General features: G+C 53.8%; 1 protein-coding gene across 2 annotated transcripts in view; it reads left to right on the top strand.

Moving 5' to 3' along the window:
* Positions 1-2,054: 2,054 nt before the first annotated feature.
* IP6K3 (inositol hexakisphosphate kinase 3) overlaps positions 2,055-11,427 on the top strand; it is a 20,325-nt gene continuing 10,952 nt past the window's right edge. Inside the window, exons 1-2 of one of the 2 annotated variants that reach the window (XM_014953716.1) lie at positions 2,055-2,306; positions 4,187-4,425. In XM_014953716.1, the coding sequence (XP_014809202.1) occupies positions 2,293-2,306; positions 4,187-4,425 (253 nt within the window). In that variant the 5' untranslated portion in view covers positions 2,055-2,292. Of the gene's footprint in view, positions 2,307-4,186; positions 4,426-8,583; positions 8,675-11,427 lie in introns of those variants that run through there. The other variant, XM_014953717.1, reaches the window with a different exon arrangement.

Raw genomic sequence — 11,427 nt, 5'->3', positions numbered from 1 at the left:
GGGGGGGCGGGAGGGGGGTGGGTTGGAATTTGGGTGGAAAGTAAAGGATATAGGAAGCTTTTGAAAGCGCTTTCTTGTGGCTACAGCCAAAGGGGCTGCTTCGTGAGCTCTTAAAGAGCAGCTTTGGAAAAGGGTTTTAGGGCTTGAATGTACATGTTTATCCTGGGCAGCTGCAATGTGTGTGCTGTGTGTCGGGGCAGAGATGTGCCACGCGTGGAGTGTCAGCACAGGGATGGGCAACTCCGGGTTCCTGCGGCCTCACAAAGGGGCACAAGGAGCTGCCATCCATCCTCTGTTCACGCTGCAGGCGTCGTATTCTGTGTCTGTAATCATTTGGTTACTTAACTTTCTGTTTATGTCCAGCAAACGAGTGTTTGTTTCCAAGAAAACAGCACCAGTGTGTGGCGGTTTAGGCTGAGCAGAGATACTGCTAATCCACTCTTCCCAATGTTGTAGAACAGCTGGCCAGCTCACCGCCGGGACAGCAGGGGCCAAATTAATTCCTGGCCTAAGCCAGTAAAAGCTGCAGCGTGGATCTGAACCCCTGTAAGCAGTGGGTGTTGTTCTCCTTGGTGTCACGGGTGGGTGTGAGCGCTGGCCTTCCTCCCCGAGGCTGCCTGCACCCAGAGCTTCCTCCCCAGGCTCTGCCCCAGCTTAGGAGGGCTCCCGGAGCCCCCTCCCCGCTGTGCAGCCCGGTGGTGCCACAGACAAGGTGGGTTCTTTGTCCCTGCACACCCTCCTGCTGTGTCTCTGCTGGCTTTGGTGGGGTTTTCCACCTCTGAACCCTGCCAGGGAAGGACATCAGAGACTCTTTCTGTACCTCCTGCTGGTGGTCATCAGCCAAAAGGAGTGGAAAGAGCAGATTTCTCCAGGAACAGAACACAGGGAGGTCTTCCCATTAAAAATCCAGGAAGACACCCTGTGTGGAGTTGACTCCTACCCCATGTGTTCTTTTTGGTTGCAAAGGGTGAGGTGTTTGAACAGGAGGAGACTCAAGAGCTGTCTTCAAGAAAATGACCAGCTTCTTCCTCTATTAATAAAATAGGGGATAAAGTGAAGGCAGCCTTGATTCTTCTAAAATGTTGTACCGAGATCTTCACTGCTGCCATAGAAATTTTTGCAGACACCGGTGCCTACATTATTAAGCCTTTTTAAAATATTCATGGGGTTTGGGTTAGCTCTTTTTTTTTTTTTTAACCGTCCAAATCCAGAAGTGAAGAGTCAGGCATTGCAGTCGTCTTTTTGTATTAAACTTGTTTTTGTAACATAAATTTCACTGGCTTGGTGCTGTTTATTACATGTTCAGTTTAGCTCTGTAAAACAATATATGAAATAAATTTATTACAAATAATTTGTTCCCTTTATTTTTATTTGAGAGAGTCACAGGTTGTTCCAAGTGCTTTCGCTCGGGCAGATCAAATGGATCCTGCTCTGGGGAGATCACAGTTTCTAAGAATAAGGCTGGAGGTGGCGTTGGGGATTGTGTGACAGCCCTGAGGAGACAACCTGGATCCTTGTGACGCCCGGGGATCTCTGTGCAATAGCCAGCACGGGCTCACATGTTCGGTGGCAAATTAACTCCTTGTTTTGGGAATAGCTGGTGTTAAGCAGAGGAGTGTGGGGAGGGCAGTTAACTTGTTTTGCTGCCTTTTGTAGAGATTGGCAGGTGTGGAGGGCTGTGAAGCTGTAAATATTAGTTTAGTGGGTTGATGAGTCTGATCAATGCTTATAAATACTTAAAGGGTGGGTGTCAGGAGGATGGGACCGGTCTTTTTTCAGTGGTGCCCAGGGACAGGACAAGAGGAAATGGGCACAAACTTGAACATAAGAAGTTCCACCTAAACATGAGGAGGAACTTTTTCACTTTAAAGGTGGCAGAGCCCTGGAAGAGGCTGCCCAGGGAGGTGGTGGAGTCTCCTTCTCTGGAGACATTCAAACCCACCTGGACACGTTCCTGTGGGACCTGCTCTGGCAGGGGGTTGGACTGGATGATCTCCAGAGGTCCCTTCCAACCCCATGTCATTCTGTGATTCTGTGGTGATTATTCCTGTGGCCTGTAATAAAGCGGTTGGTTAAAGCAGGGAATGGGATGGTGCAACAAGTCTCTGGTAACTGGGAGGGGGGCTCGAGCTTCATGTGTTTTGTGCTTGTTTTCTGACAGGCAGGTTCCTCGATCGCTGGGTGTCTGAAGTCAAGGGCTGCTGCAGAAACTCCTGACTCCAGTCCAAGCTGCTGATCTGTGTGTTGTGGCATCCTCAGGCCCTGGTTGTCCTGCCTGCCTTCTGGGATGTGATGGGAAGTGCCAGGTGAATGTATGGGAAGGTTGGGAAGTGTCGGATACAGCGCTGGAGCGGGAGGGATGTATCTTCCTGCTTTTGCTCCCAGGCTGCTGCTTGTCACTGGACACGTCCCTTCCTTCCTTGTGTCCCAGGGGTTAATGTGCTCTCAGCAAGGCTGTTCCAGAGCACTGTTAAAGGGGGGACGTTTATGTCAAGGAAAAAGGCAAAAAGTCAACTCTTACACTATTTACCAGATCCCCGAGGTTTCCCAGGCTGCCTGGTGAGTAGAAGACACATAGCACAGTGTGTTCCCTGCCCAGCCTGGTGAGTAGAAGACACATAGCACAGTGGGAGGTTCCCTGCCCAGGGCAGGGGATTGGAACTAGATGGTCTTTGAGGTCCCTTCCAACCCAAACCATTCTGTGGTTCAGTGATCTCGCTGACAAGTCTGGGTTGTCTTTGGGGTCTGTTTCCTTGAGTGTTTTCAATTCCTCTCTCACCTGAGCGTTGGTGACTCAGAACGTGTGCTACTGTGAGTTTCAACTTCTTCAGAGTCTTCTCCTGAAACGGCACGAGCCACATCTGTGAATCATCACTGGGTAATTTCTGTGGACACGGCTGACTCACCCGCGTTTGGTTAGAGACATGTTTAATTAATTTCCTAACATGGGTCTGGATGACAAACGGGGAGCTTTCCACCGGCCCAGGAGGAGGTTGTCTCCCTGGCTGCTGTGGCCACCTCCTCTCTGGTGTGGAGTCGTTGCTAAGGTATGGGAACAAAGAGGGACACAAGGCTAAACCTCTCCTCTGAACCTGCATTCCTGTTCAGATGCTTTTATCCGGGCTGGGTTGCTAAGTTACAGCTGAAATATATTCAAGGTTAGGAAAAAGCTTTCAGTTTGGTGTAATTACATGTGCCAGAGGATGTTTGCTTTCAACCAAGATGCTGTGATTGCCTTCACAGAATCACAGAATGACATGGGGTTGGAAGAGACCTCTGGAGATCATCCAGTCCAACCCCCTGCCAGCGCAGGGCCACCCAGAGCAGGTCCCACAGGAACGTGTCCAGGTGGGGTTTGAATGTCTCCAGAGAAGGAGACTCCCCCCCCTCCCTGGGCAGCCTCTTCCAGGGCTCTGCCGCCCTCAAAGTGAAGCAGCTTCTCCTCACGTTTAGGTGGAACTTCTTGTATTCAAGTTTGTGCCCATTTCCTCTTGTCCTGTCCCTGGGCACCACTGAAAAAAGACCGGCCCCATCCTCCTGACTCCCTCCCTTTAAGTATGTAGGGGATCTAAATACTTAGATCAGATCCCCCCTCAGCCTTCTCTTCTTCAGACTAGAAAGACCCAAGTCCCTCAGCCTCTCCTCATAAGAGAGATGTTCTAGACCCCGCAGCATCTCTGTACCCCTCTGCTGTCCCCTCTCCAGCAGTTCCCTGTCCTTCTGGAACTGGGGAGCCCAGAACTGGTCCCAGTGCTCCAGATGGGGCCTCCCCAGGGCAGAGCAGAGGGGGCAGTGTCCCTGATGCAATTTGCTCTCTGGAGAGCAGAGAAGACCAGTTCCGTGCCGTGCTCTCTGCCAAGCTCCTGCTTGCTCTGTACAAACCGTATTGATAATTTCTGTGGCACCAGCAGTTTTCCCAGAACCCCAGGTCCATTCGAAGAAGAGGGGCTGGCTGGGTTCTTCATCCCCTTCCCTGCTCTCCTAACAACCTGCATTCACTCTATTGAATTGCTGAAGCCCCCCTCCCACTTTCTGGCAAAGTATTATGTTTCTATAAATAAATTCTCCACCGGTGGGCCCATAAAGCCATCGCATCCCTTTACTGTCAGGAAGGAAAATATGTACCAACAAGGAATCTAAAATAAAATTTGCCCTTTATCTTTTCATTTCCTGCTTCCATTTAAAGCCTTTCACATGAAATGCCGGTGTCTCCTGCTGACGTGACAGCTGATGCTGGGCCTGATTTATGGGGCGCCGAGCCGGGGCAGGGAGCCAGTTCTCCTGGAAAGATCACGGGGAACCGGAGAAGAAGGAGCTCGGCCACCGAGTCCTGCCCGAAGGCGCCTCCCGCCGGCCCCGTCCCGGGCATCGCTGCCCGGTGCCTCCCCCAGGATTTCCACCCCGGCTTTAAACAACAGCCTCCAGGTCAGTGCTGCAAAAGGTGGATTGTTGGTTTTTTTGAGCAGGTTTAAGGAAAGGACCCTCGCTACGGCAGAGAGCGAGGTGTGGGTCCTGTCCCACCTCCCTCCCCCTCAGGGGGCTCTGACGTGGGGACCAGACCTCTGTGCTCACAATTAATAAGCAAATTAATTTTGTTGGAACATCTCTGGGATTTGTAGCACTTAGGGCTACAAAGATGATGAGGGGCCTGGAGCATCTTGAGGCTGAGGGACTTGGGTCTTTTTAGTCTGGAGAAGAGAAGACTGAGGAGGGATCTGATCAACACCTATAAATACTTAAAGGGAGGGTGTCAGGAGGATGGGGCTGGTCTTTTTTCAGTGGTGCCCAGGGACAGGACAAGAGGAAATGGGCACAAACTTGAATAGAAGAAGACCACCTGCCCCGTGTCACTTCATGGTGACCTGCTGTCGGGCCAGATCCAGTGTTTACATCTCAGCTTCAAAACCAGCTCTGGGCATCCAAACAGCAGCAGCAGAGGAAAACACCCCGGGAGCGGGGCCAGGCTTGGGGGGTGCAGCTGAGCTGATCCCACATAAACCAGCTCAGACCCGGCCCAGGGATATGGTCCCTGTGCTCCCTCCAGGAGACCAGCTCCTACTTTGCCCCCAGCTGGGGTCCCAAAGGTGCCACCAGCAGCGAGGACACCTCGACAAGGGGTTGTATGTGTGTGTGCAGCTGGGGGGTGAGGCTCCAGTACCAGCACGAAGGGCATTTCCATCCCGGGGGTGACCCAGCCTGGCTGTCCTGGTGTCACTGTGCCACAGTGACGTGTCCCTGCCTCTCCAGGGGGAGGGTGGAGAATAAAAGAACAGCAAAGACTTAAGGATGGTCCAAAGCCTTTAGAGATGGAAAGGGGAAAAACCAGCACCATTGGCATCTGTGCGGAGGGGGAGGAGGAAGGATGGGCACAGCACAACGGGGTCATCGTTAGCCCCCTGCGTGTCCCCAGCAGATTTTGTTGTTTAATGTCTCGGGCAATTCTCAGTCCCACCAGTTTTATTCCAGCTTTCCCACAGATATAAATTTAGAGGTTTAATGTGAGAAGGGCCCTGTGCGGGTCACGTCAGGCTGAGGCTCGGTGGTGCTGAGGTGACCCCAGGGCTGGGGACCAGGCAGCCCTGGCTCCTCCAGCCTTGGCATCCCCTTCTGTGGGTGACAACGTGCCCACCCTGGGCCAGGCTGGAGAGGTTTGGAGCCGGGACCCAGGCAGTAGCTCGCGGGCTAGCCAAGGGTAATAATATCTTTGTGGCCGTAATTAGTTCCTAATTAGCATAGTTTTAATATGAGCCAGGATTGCTCTCCCCTTAGAGCGCTCTGCTTTTTACAAGAGGCTGACTAATTGCCTCTGCGGCTCTGCGGCCCTTCGGCAGCGGCAACAGGCCTGGCTGCCTGCCCGGGGACCCCCCCACCTGCCCGGGGACCCCCCCACCTGCCCGGGGACCCCCCCACCTGCCCGGGCTCCAGCGTCCTCCCCCGGCCTGTTTTAATGGAGCAAGAACTGCAAAGGACACATCTCCTGGCCCCGCAACACGCCCGACATCAAAATGAGATTGCTTCAATTAACACACGCATTAAAAATACACCCGGTACCTAGCAGGACAGGCCCCTGCCAAGGAGGAAGGTGGGCACACTGGTGACGTGCTGCACCCGTGCTGGGCTCCCCGGGGCTACAGGGAAAGTCTGGGTGCTCGGTCCTGCTTCTCACTGAGCTCGAGGGACCCCCCCAGCATGGTCCCAGCCCCCTCCTATCAGCTCAGTAACGACTGGAGTTAAAGCCTGGTGTGTTTGGGGATTGAGTGCCAGCTTGGCTTCTCTTTTTGGGGTGGTGCCTGTAGGTGTAGTGCCTGAAGGTGAGTGCCTGAAGGTGAGAATAAGGGATGTGGGGACTCGCTGTTTGCCCGTGCCACCCTCGGCATCAGGGAGAGGGGGAACCCGCTTGGAGACCTGCCCTGTCTGTCCTGGAAAAGGAGGAGGGAATGCCAAGACTAGCCTGATTTAGGGGGCGGGAGGAGGGAGAAGCAGATGCTGGGAACCAGCATGTTCCTGCTGCTGGGATGGTTCATGGTGCTGAGTGGTGGCACGTGGGGACCCCGTCCTGTGATGCTGAGCCCTTTCCAGCTGCACAGGAGAGGCAGCTGGCGCCTGCAGCGATCACCCTTGGCTTGGTATAGGGTGAGAGGTGTTTTAACCCTGAGACAGCTCTGGGCTGTGTCACCTGTACCCCTGCAAGCCCTGAAAGCCAGGGCTTCTGTAGGTGAGCCCAGGTGAGATGGAGAAGGCAGCAGCTGGGTCTGCACCAGCAGCCTCAGGTCGGGGATGGCCCTTCCCTGCATCGCTGGTCCCTTTGATGACACCCAAACCCACCAAAAACCCTCCATCTCTCACCAGGGTACGTTATCGAGTGCCAATGGAGGGGATGTGGCCGGGGGTGATGTTGTGGTGAGGGGGATGCAGCGGGGAAGGGGAGGACAGGAACGTGTTCCCCACAGGTGAGCAAGGCACCTTGGCTGGAGAGGTCGCTCAGTCTCCCCAGCCCCATGAATTTACACCTTGAATTTGTGAAGCCTCTATTGTGCTTTGCTGAGATTGGCCAATGGGCTCAGGATGTGTTGGCAGGGGATGCACCACGGCTGGCCTCTCAGAGTGCCCACATCAGCTTTTTTTACTCCAGAATCCAAGCTTTAAAAAAAAAGAAAAGAAAAATCCCTTTCCTGATCTAAAATACCTGCATAAAGCAGAGTGAAGTCAGGGCTTGGGTATCAGGGGGTCTTTGTTTCATCCCTGTCTTTAATCTCAGCCTCTGCCCCTGACCATCAGTTCGATCCCCCTGGTCTTTGTGAGCCTGTTTTCTCCCCTCCAGTTACTGAGAATTACCACATCCATCAATCCTTATCTCAACAGCAAGATTTTTTTCCCAGCCTCCTGCCGTTTTGTTGCAAAGCCCTCCCAGCACCTCCCCATCGCAGCCAGCGGGGCCCCGGCTGTGGGCACTGATTTACTGATCTCCCCTGGGTTATCAGTGGGGAATGGCCCAGGACCCCCACGATGGAGGCGATGAGAGTGGGCACCACCCCCTGCTTGTCCTGGGGGATGCCCAGATCCTCTAAATAATAGATGAGTTGTGTCTTCTTGGGATGAATGGGGCTGGCACGGCATGTCCAGAGCAGCCTGCCCTTGGCACATACCAGGGGGGATGCCTGGCAGTGGGTGTTTGTTCCTCCCCGTGGGTGGAGGGGGTCCGGAGGGGGACACACACGCTGTCCTTGACTCACTGGAGGACACAATTCAGCCCTGGCAGGAAGCTCCCTGGGACTTTTCCATTCCCCCACCGGTCCCAAAGTGCTGCGGTGTCATTTTTCCCCGCACAAGGCTGTTGGCAGGGTCGGGGCTGGGCATCTGTGGGCTCCACTCACCTGCTGCCCAGCCTTGGGCAAACCCTGGACTCACCCGTGCCTTGCCCCTCTCGCCACCCTCTTGCCATAAATAGCTCTTCTTTGCCAAAAAGACTGGTGGTTGGGTCTGTCCTGCAGCATCTTGGCTCCTCTCGCCACCTCCCCCCAGTGATCACAGCCCCTTTGCCCGTCCCCCCCTGTGCATCTCCCCAACGTGGGGTGCAAACAGCCCGTGGGTTTGTTTGCTGGGAGCTCTGGGTGTCCATCCCATTCCCACCACCAGCCCCCAAGCTTCCACCCCGGGGAGGGGGTGATTGATAAACACTTGTGGGGCTGAGCCGGGGGGGGCTTTTGCAGGTGGGAGGGTGGAAAACAGACCGGAAAAAAACAAGAGTTGTTTTCCTGGACGGATGATTGCACAAGGTTAGCCAGAGCGTGGCCACATTTTTTGGAAAGCCTTGCACACGGCTGGCCCCTTCCCCCTCCATCCTCAACCCTCTCGGCTTTGTTTTCCTTTAACACTCCAGGGTGTCTCTCCCCCACTTTAAAGCCCAGCCGTCAGCTGGACATACCGGGCGCCTGCCAGCACCGACGGCAGCAGTCAGGTGATGGCCCAAATGCCTGCGCTCTGCCCCTGCTCCCTCATTTCTCACTCTCCAACCACAACGAGAAGCAGCAACAAACCCAGCCCCGGCAGCGCCCCGAGCCCTCCATCAACCCCAAGCCCCAACCACAACGAGAAGCAGCAACAAACCCAGCCCCAGCAGCGCCCCGAGCCCTCCATCAACCCCGAGCCCCGACCGGCCACGTACGTCCCACAGGTGAGGTCCAGGGTGGCTTCTGCACCAGCACGGGCCACCTCCCAGGGCAGGGTGAATCCTGGGGGGGACACGCACGGGCCACCTCCCAGGGCAGGGTGAATCCAGGGGGGGACAATAAGCAGCTGATTTTGGAGAGGGGGTGGGATGTTATTTGGAAGGCTCCGAGACCCCTGTGTCTTGCGGGAAGGGATGGGAGCAGGGGGGACAGTTGGTACCCGGGGGAGGCTGGTGTGACCCTCTGGAGCATCCCAGGGGGCTGCAAAAAATGAGCCTGGTGGCTTTTGGTTCTCCATCGTGCTCGTGGCGTTGCTGGAAATCATGGGGAGGCTTGGCACAAGGGCAGATGGTGGCACAAAAGGCAGAAATTGGGCAGGGGGGTGAGGGGACCCGTGTCCTTTCCCATGGGACACGGTGGCAGCCCATCTCCCCCCCCCATGGCCCTGCTGGCAGCCCCAGGCTCGCTGTGGTGGCCCAAAGGCACGTTCCCGTGTCCCGCTGGGAAGCCCAGCCCTCACCAGCCCCTCACCATCTCCTGATGCCCAGCCCAGCCCCGGGGGTGGGCAGGGGGCTGGCAGCAGCCCCCGATAACGGGACTCCCACCCCTCCCCTGCCATCCTGCTGCTTCCCGCAAGGCAGCCCAATAAATCCTTCCGTGCAGCAAACCAAACCTTTGCATCTTCTTCAGGAGGGACCAGCCGTTCAACTTTAGCAACATCATTTTCTGTCAGGAAAGGAGGCAGAAGATAAAAGAGCGGAGGGTTTCTGCACGTGGGGATTTATGGCAGGAGGGTTGGAGCTGGGTTTCTTGCCGAGAGCTGAGCTTTTGGCTCCTGGCACGATGCTGCCCTGCAACTGTTTCTGCCTTGGGCTGCAGCCCAGGGAAGAGCAGGAAAGGCAGATTTGAAGGTCCGTTGAGGTTGCAGCCCTTTGCCTGACCCTGCAAACAGCCCCAGTCTGCCCCAAGCCCTGCCAGGATGGGCGCTGAGCTGGAACCAGTAGGATTGTCCTTCAGGCCAAGGTGTGGTGGGGCTGGGAGGGATGAGGCCAAAGCCTGAATGGAGAAGGGGAAAAGGGGAAATGAGCTTTGCCCACACCTTGCTCTCAGGCTGGGCTGGAGCTCGGTGCAGGAGATGGCTTTGAATCCAGGTCAGCTCCAGTACCAAGAGCTACGGCCATGCCATCTCTTCAAATTAACAAGTACATCATTTTTGTGCCTGAAGTAAAGGAAAAAAAATAATAAATTAGCAGCCCCCTGCAGAGCTTGAAAGCCAACCTTGCAGCAGGGTGATTTGAGATGCTCCGGGGAGCCGGGTCCCCCAGAGGTGAAGGTGTTGAATGTGATATATAAGACTAAGAACATGGGCCCATGCTGACAGAGCACTTGTTTTTAAGGTGCTTTTGCTTTTTAATGTTCCCAAGTATTTCTGCCAAGAGGACCCCAGCCCTTTAGGAGCCATGGGCTGTTTGTGTTTTGCCCCCAGTGTGTGAGACTGGGAGCCACGACGGTCCTGCTTGGGATGGGATGGAGCAGGCGGGAATTAAAAGAGGAGAGAACTTAATCTGCTTGATTTCTTTTGGCTGCCCTTAGAGTTGGGAGTAAAGAACCTGTTTAGCTCAGACACTTTTGACATTTGGCCTCGATGAGAGCAGGGCAGGAGGTGACAGTACCCGGCCTCGGTGTCCCCATGGGCCCCGGCTTCATGATCCTTCAAAACCCAGATCCAGCTCAGACCAGTGATGCTGCCGCCATGCACTGGGAGGGAATCTGGTGTGTTCTGACAGTCACTGGGGCGAAGAGCCAGCAGATGCAGATGTTTTAAAGTATCTTGGTTTGTTTGGTTTTTTCCCGGAGAGGGGAGTTCTCTGTATTTTCCTTCCCCAATATTTTCTGACTCATCTTCATCTGCAGTGCCTGGGTTGCCTTTTCATTTATTTATTTATTTATTTATTTTGTAGCTAGGGGGAAAATAGTCAAGGTTTCTGGTTTTGTTTTTGAGGATACAGATTTATCTGCAATTCCATGTATTTTTAGTGACGTAAATATCTTTTGACATTGGCGATAACTTGAGCTGGCAGAGGTGATTTATTTCAGGAGTGTCTTGTTTCAGAGGAGCTCAGAGCAGCTCAGTAAGTGTTTGCGGTAACATTTATCTGCTCCGAACGGACGAGCTGCTTCAGAACATAAACTAAATGAAAAGAGCCCCTTTCTCCTACTGCAAGTCTTGCTCCCAGTTTTGCTTAAGAGAAAACAATAAGAGCCTTATCAAATTGTGGAGGTTTTTTTTTTTTCTCCCCCAACTCTCTTCACGATGCCAAGGTTGCCAGGATTGTAAGTGTGTTATGTCACCCAAGTTTCAGCCTTGGACTGTCTCTGAAGCAATAAATACTGGATTGAAGTCATGTTGCGCTCCAAAGAGGTGTTATGATAAATCCGTTGCTTTTTGCTTTTCTCTCTCTTTTTTTTTTGTTTTTTAATTTTAAGGAGGGGAGGAGGGATGAAAAAACCACCCCACAAACCACAACCAACCTACAGCTTTCAAGGCAGAAAATCCTCTTTAGAAGTTGCTGCAACTTAACAAAATGTTAAATGCCTTTATTAACTTCTAGAAAAGCTCTTGAAGAGCTGCTTTCTTCCCTGGCTGAAAAGCACTCAGATGAGTGGCCTGGCTTTGTTCGTTCTGGCTGGTACAGGCTGGTAATTGCAGAGTAGAAATTCCTCTCCAAAGCGTGACGAAGGAATAGAAAAATGGGGG

Source organism: Calidris pugnax, unplaced genomic scaffold (genome assembly GCF_001431845.1).
Source record: "Calidris pugnax isolate Ruff unplaced genomic scaffold, ASM143184v1 scaffold245, whole genome shotgun sequence".
Classification (NCBI taxonomy): Eukaryota; Metazoa; Chordata; class Aves; order Charadriiformes; family Scolopacidae; genus Calidris; species Calidris pugnax.
This window is presented reverse-complemented; position numbering and strand designations above follow the sequence as displayed.